General features: G+C 30.0%; 3 protein-coding genes across 3 annotated transcripts in view; all 3 read left to right on the plus strand.

Moving 5' to 3' along the window:
- Nucleotides 1–372: 372 nt before the first annotated feature.
- LOC108560492 (protein JTB) lies at nt 373–1,100 on the plus strand. The gene is made up of 3 exons (XM_017918059.1): nt 373–546; nt 618–763; nt 821–1,100. The coding sequence occupies exons 1-3, from the start codon at nt 491–493 to the stop codon at nt 1,075–1,077; spliced, it is 459 nt and encodes a 152-aa protein (XP_017773548.1). The 5' UTR covers nt 373–490; the 3' UTR covers nt 1,078–1,100.
- On the plus strand, nt 1,056–2,772 carry LOC108560491 (glutathione S-transferase C-terminal domain-containing protein homolog). The gene has a single exon (XM_017918057.1). The coding sequence runs from the start codon at nt 1,080–1,082 to the stop codon at nt 2,757–2,759; it is 1,680 nt and encodes a 559-aa protein (XP_017773546.1). The 5' UTR covers nt 1,056–1,079; the 3' UTR covers nt 2,760–2,772.
- Nucleotides 2,773–7,082: 4,310 nt separating this feature from the next.
- LOC108560481 (thrombospondin type-1 domain-containing protein 4-like) overlaps nt 7,083–16,449 on the plus strand; it is a 143,706-nt gene continuing 134,339 nt past the window's right edge. Inside the window, exon 1 of the mRNA XM_017918045.1 lies at nt 7,083–7,507. Within this exon, the coding sequence (XP_017773534.1) occupies nt 7,482–7,507 (26 nt within the window). The 5' untranslated portion in view covers nt 7,083–7,481. The remainder of the gene's footprint in view (nt 7,508–16,449) is intronic.

Here is a 16,449-nt window from a genome sequence, read left to right on the forward strand (position 1 = left end):
GACGAATTTTACACATAATTTAATGCACTGACATTGCGAATTACATAGTTACAACAACATACATTTTATTTTTTAATAAATACATTAAAATTACCTATGATTACTTTTTACTCATAAATCCGATCTTAACATGTTATGTTTACTTAACCTATTTTTATTTAAATGAACTTGCGCAAACAAGTGAAAAAGTATATTGGGTTACCTATATAACAAATCAATCGAAATACTTTTCATAAAAAACAAAGATCATTCTATTAAATCTTCTAATTAATTTAATAGTAATTAATTACTAAATATTTCTTTATATAAATTAATGTTATTTGGATTTTTGTTTGATTCAAGAATACTGCAACTTCAAGTGCTTCCTTAATATTCTCACTTCATGTTATGTGGCACGTATTGCTCAGCAATCAACAATTTGGGTAAAAGTGAATGCAATTTCGTACAAGGTAGATTGTTTAAAAGATCCACGAATTAGGTAAACCGCACCATGATTGAGTCCTGCCCTAAGAAACGGATGTTACTTGGCATAACGTTTCTAGGAGTGTATGTACCATTTTTCTCTTCTCAACCCTTAATCACACTACCCTTAAACTAACCTCAAAATTAATTTGTAGATTAACCATCTTGGTGCTGATTGTGGAGTCGCATTGGACTGAACACACAAACCCATCCAGGAAAAGAGTCTTCATTGTGGAGCAGAACTCAACCTGCTTTGAGAAGGAACATTTTGAGATTATCAAGGAATGCGAACCTTGCACTGGTATTTTGCATCTAATAAATTTTTTTTCTTTAAATAATAATTAATTAAAAATTTCAGAATTTGAAATTGCTAGCAAAAGTATTGGAGTTTGCATTCATACACATTACAAGGAAGTCCTCAGGTGCGCAAGCGGAGAGACTGTAACAAGGAGCTGCGATAAGACGGCTTTCATTGATGAAAGGACGTTCTGGAGGTTCGAGGGTTGCATGTTCTTAGCATCAGTGGTGGCCACATTCTGCGCTCTTTCAAGAAAGCGCGTGTTGAACAGGCGGACTATGCAAAGGGTGCAACGACAATTAGCGAATAGTGTTTAAAAATGGATACGGTATACTTAAAAGTGACCGAGATCTTGGGCGATCGTGTACACGTAAACCTCGAAACTCTGTTGGTGTTGAACGTCTTCAAAATATGCGGTACGGGAAACGTGAAGTTAAGATTAGTTGTGGTGCCGGCGGATTCCCAACCACAATTTCGCGTTCATCTGAATGATTACGAGCAAATTAAACTCGAGGAGATTCCCAAAATTGCCAAGTACTGCTCGTGGCCTGTCATCGTGATTGGGAGGACGGTCGTTGCTGGGTTGTGCTCAGTCTGTAGACAAATAATCAAAAGCAGTAGAAATGAAGAGGTGCAGAACCTGTTGGGGTTCAGAGAGGCATGTCTCATGGCCTGCAGTGAGAGCTCAATTTGGACCAAGTTATGTGAGGTTGATATGATAGCAACTGTTAAGAAACTATTTTCTGCAGATTGTGAGGAGTATCCTTCAATTACACTGCCAGTGGATTTGACTAGGTTCGAATACCATATGGAGAAACCGGTTCGGATTCACAACGTGTACAAATTAGCTAGGGAGAAGAACAATGACAAAGATATTAAATGCTCGGTGCCAGTCGAAAACTTGAACTTGGCGCACTGCTTCAGCGAAGGACCGTTCATCACACTCTCCGATGTTATATTATTTCCGTGTATTAAGATTCTCGGTAGCTATTTTAAAGAACAAATCCTCATCAATCATCTTCCACTGACGTACGCTTGGATGGAGAACATGGGACGACTCGGTTACGATTTTATTGATTTTGAGAGCCTAGGATTACCGGATCTGATTTTCAAAGGTAGAGAGATCAAGCAGGAGGACGTTCCGCGTCACAGCCTGTACTCTTCAGATCCTAAAAGGTATAATCCGTTGAGTAGGATTTACACCAAGCAAAGTGACATTGAAAATTCTTTGAATATCATCGATAAATCTTCCATAGACGTCACTAATGATATAACGCCCTTCGGTCACGAAATTCCCTTCGATTGGTCGCAGATTCCCGTTGAACTCAACCCTGAGGGTGGGGCTTTACCGGAGAAACGAGCGAAGAGGAAGTGCGAGCAACTGGAGAACTTGGTCAAGTCTGTGTTCAAGATTTCTGAAGGGAAATCCTACAAGATCGTTGATTTTTGCAGCGGAAGCGGACATCTCGGGCTACTTCTGGCTTTCTTGCTGCCGCAGTGCGAGGTAATTTTGGTTGAGAACAAGGAGCGATCTCTTCTGAGAGCCAAGGAACGAGTTGTTACTTTAAATTTAACAAATGTTGTTCTGCTGCAATGCAATTTGGATTACTTCAGTGCAAAATTTGATGTGGGCGTATCGTTGCACGCTTGCGGAGTAGCCACGGATTTGGTCATCCAGAACTGCATTGAAAATCGTGCACACTTCGTCTCATGTCCTTGCTGTTACGGAGGAGTCCACGACTGCTACCATCTGAAGTATCCGAGAAGTAAAAACTTCATCGACGAAATCGAGTATGGAGATTATCTGAATTTGGTCCACGCTGCAGACCAAACGCACAAGGATAACGCAAAGACTAAGCAGGGATATCTTTGCATGGACGTGGTGGACACGGATCGGAAATTATACGCTGAGAGCTGCGGATATGAGGTGTTTCTAGGGAAGCTATCACCTCCTACCTGCACCCCAAAGAATAATTTAATTGTAGGCATTTGTAAATAAACGAACGAACTTACTAAATATTTTATTATTCAAAACCAAATAGAAATTATATGTTGATTTTACATTACTAAAAGAAATAAAATATAAAGTATAATAAAAACAAACTTTAAATTTTCATCTTTTTTTTTCATTGCCAATCAAATGATCCAACTAAACAATTGACTATATAAACAAATTAGTGTGGAAAGATCAGTAGCTCTTTCATATGGTTTTCAAAATTGGAATTCTTTGTATAAATTTAGATAATTTGATTTAAAAAAAAACAATTGATTAAATAATTTATATTAAAGTAATAAATAACTAATTAAAAGTAAACACTTTTTAATCTACCATTGATTAAAATAATATTTTGTTGACAATTTTGCAAGACAATAACATAAAATCAGTCAGCATCGAATATTTTAACATAATATAAATATTAAATGTTTCGTTGCTAACGTAAACAATCTAGAAATCTGCGTCGTCTATAACAACAAACAAAATACGATTAAAATAATTGAATAAGCAGATTGAGAGAAAGTGTATGTAAAAAACAACATGGTAAGATGACTAATAATGAAAATAAGAGACTATTTGCATTATAAGTCATTAAAATATATGTTTGGTATTGTATATTCAATGTTTATTTTTAAAGTTCACTCAAATTTATATTTAATGGAACTACAAAGTCTTTTCACCATTGCAATTTTTAAGTGATTTTTATGCGATTTCTATGATTTTTTTTTTATAAAATTGAGAAATACATTGAAATTAATTTCAAATAATTAAATGGTTATTTCTAAGAAACTAGTATTCATATTTATAACGATAAATATAGCTTTCGTATATATAAATATAAATTATCACAATGATTCAAATGGAAAATTTCTTATTAAGCATTTAAGTATGTTTATGGTTTTGATTTATGCTAACAAGCTGCACGAGAACAAAACGAAAATGAACTGAAAAGTGTATAACATTCTGTAATAGCGATGTTTACTATACAACTGTTAGTTAAGTAGAAACTGGGGCAAAGATGCAATGTGAATCATTGCGTTGCGAATCGCGAAGTAATCGTAATTTTAACGAATAATAAAGGATTTTGCACGGATCTATTCTTAGGTGGATCTCTACTTTATGTTTGTAAACATTTCAATGTAGGCATTACTCCACGCGAGCCTCGTGTTTACTTTCTGGACAGACTTTCTGGCTTCATTGATAATCAAGAGGTTATCAGCATCTCTTCGATTACCATGTTCTACATAAAAAAAAACCATTAAAGAATCAGGATGTATAGAAATCGCACTAATTTTTATATATTATATATACAAGCATAAATATTTCCAAAGATTAATAAAAAATCTTCAAAAATACAAAAAAATAAAGTTTTTTTTTATAACATAATTAATTTTTCCTTCTTATTAATTCATTATGAAATCATTAACTATTATATTAAACTACTTTAAAAAACAATATAGTTCAGTAAATGTTATTTGAAACTGGATTAGAAATGAATAATTTAGCAGTAAAGAGTCATAATATGCATAAAATCGCAGTGAACTTATGCAAGAACAAATTACTTGTGTTGGTTTGAACGATAAATATTGTGTTACAATGTTACATTTTTTTTAAATAACTATTTTTGGCCATTTTGACACGTTTTGACACAAATTGGCAAAACCATTTCATCGAAAAAGATGATAATTCTGAACGAGCATTCAAGTTTCAACGCGAGCTTCAGAATTGCATTTCTGGATATCAGGAATTGTACAAAAAAAATAGCAAAACCATCGCAAAGTTTAATCACTGATTATATTGTCAAAGGGAAAAAAATCAACATGCGAAGTTGAGACTAATTTTACTTGTGAAGAATCATTATCTTCAGGACATAGATCTGATATGCTGACTAACTCTTCTAGTGATGAAAGTGATTTCGAACCAGTTCGCAAATTATGCCGAACACTCTCATATAGCGAGGATAATTCTAAAGAAAAAAATATGAAGAAAGATTAACATTTTTCTGTATAAATTTAGAAGGAATATGTTAAGATTATATTTTTCTGAAATTTAATAAACTTGTCTATGATTGTTAACGTTTTTATAAAATTATGAATATACATTTCAGAAAGATTAACTAATTATTTTTCTGAAATTTAATAAACCCTTTTTATGCGATTTTCTGTATATTCTAACACATTGATTTAGTTTTATGCGGTTTTAAAAAATTATGGAACGTATCCTTTAATTTTATAAGTGTGTCTAGTCCTTTTTTGTGCGATTTATTTTTATGCGTTTTCCTGTGGAACGTATCTAGCGCATAAAAAAAGAACCAAGTGTATTTTGAAATTTTCATAAACAATATTTTTGTTTTGTTTTTAATTACTAATGTTGTAACTGATATTTTAATGTATTTAATTTTCAAATGTAACAAAAAGGCTAATTATAAATTAAATTAAGATATATGACTTTCTTAATTAATACTTGATTATTAATCAGCGATCGTCATTTGTTTGTTTTAATTAGCGTTCGATGTATATTGTTATGCTCAATGTATAACGTAATTAAAATAATCATTAATGCTGCATTATAAAAAGAATTAACAAGTACTTACAAATTGTAACATCAATCATATGCATAGAATTAATTAATTAAAATGTCTCATGTCTCAATTACAAATCAATTGCAAATAATTATTAAAATAAAAAGTAATAACTTTATGTCAAACTTTTAATTGTTTACTTTTAAAATTATATTTCGTATTGTCGCTTTGTTATTTAACTAAGATTTCCACCTACAAAACTGATGTTTTTTTTATTCCCAAATTATTCAAATTTAGTTTCTGCTTTAATTTTATATAATATCTTTATTGGATCACAAGATATTTATAATAATGTAATTCTGTTGATATTATTAATTAAAGATTTAAAATTTATCAATTTATGTGATTCTTTGTAATGCATAAAAATCTTTTATTTTATTCAGTAAATAATCAACTTTAATTGAAAATAAGGAAACTATCAATTTAATTAATTAATGTTTACAAACCTAAACAAATATTCTATAAGAATCAATATGTTTTAAAAATATTATTCTTATTATTGCCTAGTCATCTATCATAAGTTTGTTACCAAGGTGATGGTTTGTTAAAGAACACTTCTATTTTTCAGTTGCATAAGTGATACGTCAACGTCTGGTTAATGGAGAACATTTTCAGCAATTTGTTAACGAAGATGATCGGGACGTAGTGCAAGAATTTATTGGTGAAACATTTATTAAAAATGGTAAGAATGTCACTCATTAATTATTGCATCGCCTGTTTGCATAAAAGTTTGTTAAAGATCAATTTTTTCAGTTGTATTAATGATATATGTCAGTTAATGGACATGACTTTCAACAAATTGTTCATGAAGATTGTCGGGTAGAAGTGTAAGAATTTTAATAGAAAGGATTTCGCTTTAACCACGAAGAGTTTGTCCAAATGTTGAAAGTAAAAGCCTATAGAAAAGTTAATCGGATCATGAGATATTTAACAAAAAGGTAAATCAATTATTATTACATAACGTATTTATGCCTGGTTGCATAAAAGTTCGTGATGTGTTGTTAAAGATCAATTTTTTAGTTGTATAAATGATATACGTCAGTTAATGATTTTCAGCAAATTGTTAATGAAGATTGTCGGAATGTAAGAATTTTAATGGAAAGGATTTTGCTTTAACCAAGAAGAGGTTGTCCAAATATTGAAAGTAGAAGTCTATTTTGGATCATGACATATTTAACAAAAAGGTAAAGCTGTCGTTCATCAATTATTATTGCATAAAGTAATTACGTCTGGTTGCATAAAAGTTAAAGATCATTTTTTTTTCAGTTGTATAAATGAAATACGTCAGTTAATGGACATGATTTTCAGTTAATGAAGATTGTCGGGTCGGAGTGTAAGAATTTTAATGGAAAACATTCAGTTTTAACCACGAAGAGGTTGATCAAATGATGAGGAAATTAAGAGCGCATCGCAAAATCAATTTCGCAGCTAGCCGCTCGCATTGATTAAGATGGTAGAAGGTGCATTGGCAATAATGGGCAAAGCGCGGCGCCAATTGAAAAATAAAAGGAAAGAAAGACTAATTAATAATGCCGTACACTCCTTATCCGCGATGCAATCATCCATTCCTGCACGACGAAACAATTGTAATGGTACCGCAAGCGCCACTCCGGAAGCGGGCGAATTAATAATGCAAACAACAGCAACAACAACAACAACTGCAATAACATCCATCAACATCAACAGTAACAACAAGAACTGTACAACAATTGCTGCGAGGCACGGGAGGAGCGGTGATAATGGGTGTAATTGGAGAGGAGCAAAGGATCTCTCTGGTATCACTTTTGGTGCGTAACAGAGACTCGCAGTATCAATGAGGCACCGACGATAGAACCCATCCATCTGGCCAGTCGATTTCTGGTCTTCGCGCGCTCAACTCCGACCGCTCGGGATATTCCAAAGAACACATAAAAACAAAACAAAAAAAGTATAATCCATCGCAGAATCCACGTGTTTCCTCTTCGTCCACCGTTGTTGTTATTGTTTTAGTTGCTGTGTACTGCGAGAAGTGCGTGTGTGAGAAAAAAAAACAAGATGTGTTCCAATTAGAAGTGTCCAAACAATTCAAGCAAGTTACCACCTCTTCAGTGTTCCCAAAAAATATGTGAAATTTGTTCATAACTTCGACCTTAACACAGAGCAGGATGAAAGGCGCGCATCTCTTCCTTAGGTAAGTTTTATCTCATTACATCAATTTTAATTATAATTAGCCTTAACATATCTTCAACAATAAGACATAGCTTTATGTAAAAAATTGAACTTTGAATCAAACTAATTATTTTTATTTCATTGATATAACATGAACATTTTTACATAATTTTACATGTTGCAATAACATTACTTTTCGGGCCATTAAACTTTATTTCTTTTTAGCTTGAATAAATAAACTTCAAATTTGTTTATTCTTTTAATACATATATATAAAAATGTAATTAAGTACACTTTTTTTTCATATTAATTTATATAGAAAATTCCATCAATTGCATTGATATTTAATGCGTACAATTCAGAAATCCACTTGATACAGTTATTGAATTATTCGCGAATTCCGAATGCGTGATAAAAATACCAATGAATAAAACGGTCGGCGATTTATTTCCGTCCAACTGCAAAACACTCTCACACTTTCCATCTCGAACACCCAAACAACAACAATTCCGACACTTGTAAATTTCATTTGATTTTGTTCGTTCATTTTTATTATTTCAAGTAAAATTTTCATTTATTCTTTAATAGTTTCAACTTTCAACTAATTTGATTCCTCAAATCTATCATTAAAAAAAATAAAAGTTTATTTTTACACTGTACTTTTTCAAATTTTTTTTGTTTCAATTTATAATTGATTGAAATGTTAACTAATATTTACCTGGTTTTTTCTCTATTTCTATGGAATTTGAATGTGCAGTCTTCAACTACAATATCCTTAATGTATTGCAATGTCAGAGATTTCCAGAATAGTTAATGATCTCACGGTAGCCTTGTATTATTCTACGATTATTTCGCTATTGTATATTACTTTTCTTCGTGATTTACATAAAAATGAAGTTTAAGATTTCATTTTCTCGAATTATTCAGCTTTAATATGTATACGCCGTTTTTTGTGTGGCATTTTTGTTTGAAAGGAAATTTCAACTAATCTCATCAGCTTTGTGCAAATATCCATTCCGTAAAACTAGCCTTGACTATACAGTAAAACGCCGATTATCCGTGGTAATTCGGGAACGTTAAAGCACGGATAATTGAAAACACAGCTAATGCAAACATGTTATACTGAAATTCTGATTTTTTTTATAAATAAAACTATACTTAACACAAAAGACGAAACAGTCGCATACCAAATTTATGTGACGATTCTAAAAAAAAATATAAGTTTTTTTTATGTAAAAATGTACGTCTATTTACATTGAATATATATAGTGGAACCTCGCTTAACGAGTACCTCGTATAACGAGCAAAATTAATTGTAAGAAAAATGACTCGCTTAACGAGCGAAGTTTCGTATAACGAGTGACGATGAAAAGATAAGTCCCGGATTTCGCGCCTTCTACATCACTTTTAAAAAAACTTCTGTACACAAATTATATGAGTATTTTTGAATATGTTAACTTTCGATCTTCGATTTTCTTTGTCATCTTTGTTTAATATTAATACTTTGCAAATATAATTTGTGTTGCTGTAAATGCAAAAAACAAATGTACTGTGTCCTACCATTATTGTAATATATAAACAAACTATGTACGCTTTTTTATATAAACATATACTAAAAGTATAAAGAAACCTCCACGAAATCCCCGAATTGATATAATTAATATAAACTCACTTCACCGTGTGTGGTTGGAAAACAGTTCCTAGTGTTAGTGGTCATTCTACTTGCATCTTAGTATTGTTTGTGATCACAGAATTTCCAAACTTCTGTTCAGACATGTTATTTGTGTTTTTTTTTGTGCAAAATTTTATAATATCTGCATATCTCCGAATAAAAAGCCAAAGAATAAAAATAACCATAGATATGAAAAGCAAAATCATTAAAAATCGAGACCAAGTTATACTTTTTTTCCGGCATGGAACGAATTATCGTAATTTACATTAGAAAACTGTTTCACTATACAGGTAAAAATCCGGAAATTTTGGAACAGATTAAACTCGTTAAGCGAGGTTCCACTGTACATATATTCAGATTCAGTTAAAGTTTTATATTTTGTGCATTTAAATCTGACTTTCCTATCATAAAATACAATTTTCGAATATTTATATAGCGTATTAACAACATAATTGCTTATGTACGTTTAGTTTATTTATAATAATTCAATTGTAATCTGAAACTAACATTGATTGCATTTCTACTATAAACAAAACAGTTCATTTTATATTTCATGTTTACAGTTTCATTGATTTTTTTTTTGTAAACAATTCTAAATGAATGAATCAACGTATATCTTTATAGCAAACTGTGATAGTGGATAATTATTAAATAGGTCATCAACCCGATACTTTCTGCAGGGTATTTCATTTTTAAACAAAACAAACTTGAGCATAATACGACTAGAACTAGATTCGTTTCAATGAAGAGCACTATTGTATTATATATAATTTGCTTCTAACTATTTAGATGAGAACGTTCAACTGTTCAAAACAAAATACGACAGAATTGCAATATTTCAATTAATTATAACAATTTCAACAGTCTCGATTTCATTCAAATAAGTTTCGTTAACATTTATCTAATTTTTGATGATTTTATATTTACATCATTTGTAATTGTTGATATTAATATAATAATTTCAATAGTTTCAATTCCATAGACTTAAGTTTCGTTAATATTCGTCTATTATTGGTTGATTTTGATGAAAATAAATATCTGTAAATTAATTTTCTATCATTTTTTTGATAATATTATTGTAACAATTTAAACAGTTTCAATTTCATACAAATAATATAATTTGATTATATATAATTATTTGTAATTGAATTTTATTTAAAAAAAAAATAGGAACAAAATTTAATACAATAATTATACAATTACATAAATTATAATAGATAAACATGTTAAAATCTTAAAAAATATATAAATTTTCATCCAAAAATTAAGCAAATATAGTAATATTTGTTGTATAAATCCACAGTGTCCTTACACAAAAATTCAATATTGCAACTAATGATATTTGCTACTATATAAAATATAATTTGAAGCTTTTGTTTAAATAATTTAATTTAAGTTAGATTACGTACATATAATAAGTGTTGCACAATATTCGTTTATGTCAGGTTAAAAGAAAGGATTGTCACCCTATTGTAGGTTGAATTATTTCAAATGTGCTCTCGAGAATGTCACAATATTTGTATATATGTAAATGATCGGAGAAAGGTTATCCATTGAACGATTTTAATATTACCTTTTATTTTATTGCCGATGCATATTTGTTATATTATATAATGCTTCCTGCATTGCATGTCATGGAACATAAGTATTTACGGTAATTGAATACGTGTTTTATTAGAGATGCAAATGTGGCGCTTAAAATTTCTTCGGCTTTGAAAGCAAATTACAAGATAACGGTCAGTTGCACAATAATTACACGATATTTAAAGCGTTCTCTAATTATTTACCTTTAATTTGTTCCTTTTGCTTAATCTATACCTTAATTAGTTTTTTGTAATCATTTACAATATGTAAACGTGTTACTTTTTAAATTCCATTAATTGAATTAAAATATATATATATATATAGATTTATTCACTTTATTTAGTTAGAAGGATCGTTTTTGAATGAATCCAAATGTATTAATTAAAGTTTATATTAATTTCTTTTATTATGAGTATTTTTTTTCTATAATCACAAAATGTTTCTATTTTTGGTGTTTTTATCGATGATTAATGTGGTTATCATTATTCATGACCATGAAAACTTTCAGTTTCAGCGACAAAATTTTGCTATATGAATTGTTTAATTTTAAAACTACATTAATATAAAATAATTATCAAGAATGTAACGTGTTTTTTTCTTATAGTTTCGTTTTACGACCATGTCGTTAAGAATGTCATGTCCAAAGAATTGTCTTGTAACAACAATTAATACTACGTTATGTTATAATTACGAAAACATTTCGTGAGAAAACGCTTTGTCTGTTTGTGTTTTCCCTTTAACTTTTAATTGCTTTTTACAGTCATGTATTTCCGTTTTTCGGATTCAGTCTTATTTCGTTGCTGGACACGCCGAAGTTAGGTAAGAGCAAACACCAGGAAACAATAAACTTTTGAAGTTTAAACGCACAGAAAAAAACGTTTTCTCCGCGTTTCCTCAATTAACGCAAACGGCGCGAAAAAAACCGTCGTCGATTTCTACCTTATCTGTAACTCATTTAACAGTAAAATCTTAATCAAATTTCCGGAATCACCTCAATTATTAACACTAATTAAGAAAATATACCGGGAGGAATAAGGAAAGAGAATAAGTGAAAGACACGAAAAATAAAAACAAGTGGTAGCGGAGTTTATGAGGCATTTGCGAAGACTCGTTGCTATGGGAACAGGTTTTAATAAGGTCCTGTAAACCCTCGGGGTTAGTGTTGATCGAAAGGTGACATTTCCATGGAATGACGGGCGGTATTTCGAAATGACAGCGTGGCCATCTAAAAAATTAATTAAAACCGGAATTTATTTTTGTTTTTGAATGAAATATCCAACTCGTATTTATCGTCAATATTTATCGGTATTAAACACTAAAAATTGTGTCAGTCTTTGATGGTTATCACGTTTTTGTAATTAGTAAATCCATCGGATGTGTCTATGATTAACAGGGCCGAACAATGTTTCATCTTGGAGAGAGTTTTAATTGAACTCTTCAAAATCATCGCCAAAACACGTTCCGATGAGAATGCATAACAAAAATCGTCGATTCGAATCAATACTTTACAGATTTATTTAGTAGATAATTTACTTAATGTCGTTTTTATGATAGTATATAAATAATATAGATTTTATACAAAAAAATAGATACAATCTTGATAATTAGTAGAACAACACATTTTAATTAGTGTCCTTGAATCAATATTTCAAATTTTTGTAAAGTATATCTGAAATGTTTCATGATTTCATTCAGTTTCCAATAAAAACTAGCTTTTGAAATATTTATAATGTATATTTAATTTTTTTATATATTTTTTTTTTAGTATATTACAGTTTTCCCTAAAATGCATTTTTTTGTGAATGTTTGTAATATTTATATTTCACTTTTGAGAGTTAATTAATAAATTTCTATTTGTTCTTCAGTTTTTGTTTTCAATTTGATATTTAAATTTATGTTACATTATTTACTTTATTTTTTCAGTTTTGGTTTTTCATATTCAGAACTTATTTGTATTATTTCAAAGAGAATTAAATTTTATCATTTTTTTCTATTATTGTTTATAATTGTGGTTTTGAATACTTTTGGATATTTATAGTTAAACAATCAAACGTAAAAACTCATTTTTTTATTATTTGTTAAAGGATGAAACTTCTATACATAATTTAATCGGCAATAGAAAATAGAATGAAAATGTATTTAAATTATGCTTGGATTTGCATATTTTTGTGTACAATTGGGATCACGTTACACGTGAAAAGGACTTTCCATTTTTGGCATCGCATTCGATTTCGTCACGTTTCCATCCGATCGTTAGGAATCGTGAAAGCATAGACTGATTCACTCACTCATAATTTCTAGTATTAAGTTACAGTTTATACCAAATCCAAACAGTTGTACGTACGCTTGTAACGATAGGAAAAGATGAATTTATATGTGATGGCGCCACTGAATAAGAGTTTACTTTGTTTAGAAAGTTTCTTAAAAATAATTATTTACTTGTTGAAATTCAATTGAAATTACGAATGATAATTGGATTTTGTTCATGTTAAATTTAATAAGTTGTATTGTAAGAGCATGTTGTAGATGAGCATAATAAAAAGAGAACAGGAAAATGATAGGATTCTTACTAAAAACTGGAATTTCCCAAGGAGTAAGAAACGTAAAAGAAAAGTTTAAAAAAAATAGAAGGTAATTTGCTTACATACAGCGTAGGTCAATTATTAGGGCGTCCTTATCCTCGATGCGTACGCAGGAAAAGAAGCACTTAAGTTCCTATTTCGTAATAACCGACATCGGCAAACTCGGTTTGCGAAAGAGTCGAGTTAATGTGTACGTACATGCAGGGAGCAACAAATGATAGCTTCATTTCGCGTAGAGTTTTTCTTTTAATTTTTGAGAAATTTCTGAGTTGCTGGGTTTTGAGTTAAAAACTTGACATGCGGCGATAAATTGTTTGAATTTTGACAATAAAGGGCAGTCAAATCAAATATGCCAAAAGATTCAAAATTTGTTTTTCCACGCTGCTTTATCATTAATTAATTATGTAATTGTATATTTATTTATTATTTACAAAATTTTGAATTATTTTGGCTATTTACTTTGCAATGTGAATTTGCCAACTTTCAAAATTTCATTTTTGAAACTTTATTACAGGAAAACTACAGCAGATACAAGTTTGACAGTATACTTTAACGAAAGCTTGAATACTGAAGTTTAGTTGAGTCCTAATAAATAGATAATTCTAATGTATAGAATAAATTAAAATTGATGAGAAATAGATGTTTCATATTTATTTAGTTAATAATCAAATTGTAGAGCAGTATCAAATTTTTGCTGTTATTATTTATTGCTGTTTCAAATCAAACGCTAATTTTATGGTATTACCATCTATCCTATTTGATTTTACTGACTTGCATGGAAGCTACAAAGTATTTTTTTTTTCTCTCTCTCTCTCTTCTATCTAATTATACATTGAACGTTTCAAACCCGCAATTTCCTTTTCAATAGCTATTAAGATAATACGCATTTCAGCTCATAACTGTAAATCAAAACAGGTAGTGTGAATTCCATTCATTGTCTGTCGCGAACTAATTTCGAAAATGCTGTTAAGAACGTTATCTATTGATACAATACAACTGTATTTAGCTTTAACAATTATATTCTTATTCTGTGATTTATTTATTATTTGTCAGCCTGAATAATCTGAAGAATACAGGAAACAATTATAATTTAATTGAAAACAAATCATATAAAAACCATGAATCTAATATAAATTCCACTTTATTTCTTTTGATATTCAACTTTAATAACCTTATTAATGTTTGCCAATATCCTTATTGGATTTGAAGGTATTTATAAAAATGTAAAGGAAATGCTTGAAAAGCTTGAAATTGAATTATGACCATATAAATCATGTAAAATTGATACAAAAATGAAGTTTATTTTATAAGATTTGAAAATAATTAAATATTGAGTTTGTTTTTGATGACTTGAACTTTCGTAGGTGCATTCAAAAACACCTATTAACGTCAATAGCAATTACATTTTGAAGTTTGAGGATGCTATAGGGTTGCCAGGTGATCTGATTAATCAGGATTTTCTCGATTTTGTTGCTGAAGTTAGATTTTGTTGAACATTCGTGAGAAAATTTATGTTATTATAAATTTAATTTGAGATTGTTTTGTTTTTGTCCTTTTTTAGCTGATCTTTGTTTACCAGAAAATCTGACAAACCTAGATTGATTCCAAATGTAAAAAAAAAATAATTTCTATGTTTATTTAGAACATGAACTTTATATCATTTTAATGGAGTTGTTCTCAAATTAATTTACTTTTTGTGTTGGTAAGAGTCGAAATTATTTGAGGTTTTTTTTCAAAACATGCTCTATTATTAATACTGAAATATTAAGTAAGTTGTTAGAAAATATATGTCTCTAATTTGTGATATGTTACTTGGCAAGTAATGCGTATTGTAAATAAAACGTGATATAACACGTAAAAGTGAAGGTTAAATGAATGTTTTCATCGATTATTATTGATAAATTGAATTGTAGCCCATCGGCTATTATTTTATGTTTCCATATGGGACTTTCGCTTTATGCAAATCTCTACTATCTGGCAATTTTCTTTACGAAGGATTTCGTTATTTTAATGGCTACGCGTCCGTCCGTTAGACGCGTTTCTTGCAGATACAAAGCCTGGTAGCGCCGTCCGATCTCAAGGCTCCGTTCTTCCTGCTCTCGAGGAGATCTCATCTCCGAGATAAATGGTAACGCGTTTTACCCTCTCCTCTTGTAATACACACATGTAGAGTGCACATAAACTCAGTCTATTTACCCAATCTCTGCAAAACTCTCTACAACAATTTATGTACGAACAAAAACTGAATACCTTAGATATCAAAACATATAATAAATTTTTTGTATTTATTACATAACATTCTAAAAGTCACATCTGTCAAATAGTTAATTTGACTTTTGTCATTTGTTATATATAATTAAAAGGAACCGTTTGCGTTGTAAAATTTAGTTACGTTTGCACTAATTTGAAAAGCATTAAATCTATTTATACCTGCAGTAAAGACAGAAAGACAATTATTTTTTTATTTATTACAGTAACTTTATAACTTTACGGGTTAAGAAGGGTGTGAACACGGTCATGGCTATAAAATAAATTTGTTTCGGACTTTAGGATAAAACGATTCTTCCATGTTTTATTTCAATGAAAATAATTTAATTATTGTATTTTATTCAATTATAGTAGTAATAATTTTAATACAGTTGGCGTTGTCTCTTCTGTCAACATGATTTAATTTGACAGATGTCATTTGTTGTCAATATGACAAGCTAAATTGACAGATGTCAAATTACTTAACTCTAATACGTTTATTGCGTTTTCGTAATGCTTCTGCATTTGTTTCAACGACTCCTTCGTTCCTTAATGAATTATAAATCCGTTGGTATATAAATAAACGAATCCTAATGTAAACTGTCGGAAAACGTGGAACAATGAACGCCGTGTTATTTATTATGCGATCGGGCAGTTCGTTTCCCACTTGTAACTTTTGTGTGTTTTTTCTTCTTCTTCTTCTTCTATTCGTTGTTCACTGCAATGTGGGTGGGTTGGCCTTCGTAATTACACCAATTTTCTTTCCATTCTTCAGCTCTCTTTCCTCATGTCGAAACGGCACCACTTTACTTTTCTGGGGCTTCAATTAAGAGATCAGTTACCTAATTCCATCTAAATTTTACATATTTGTACGATATA

Source organism: Nicrophorus vespilloides, unplaced genomic scaffold (assembly GCF_001412225.1).
Source record: "Nicrophorus vespilloides isolate i.1.1-1 unplaced genomic scaffold, Nicve_v1.0, whole genome shotgun sequence".
Classification (NCBI taxonomy): Eukaryota; Metazoa; Arthropoda; class Insecta; order Coleoptera; family Silphidae; genus Nicrophorus; species Nicrophorus vespilloides.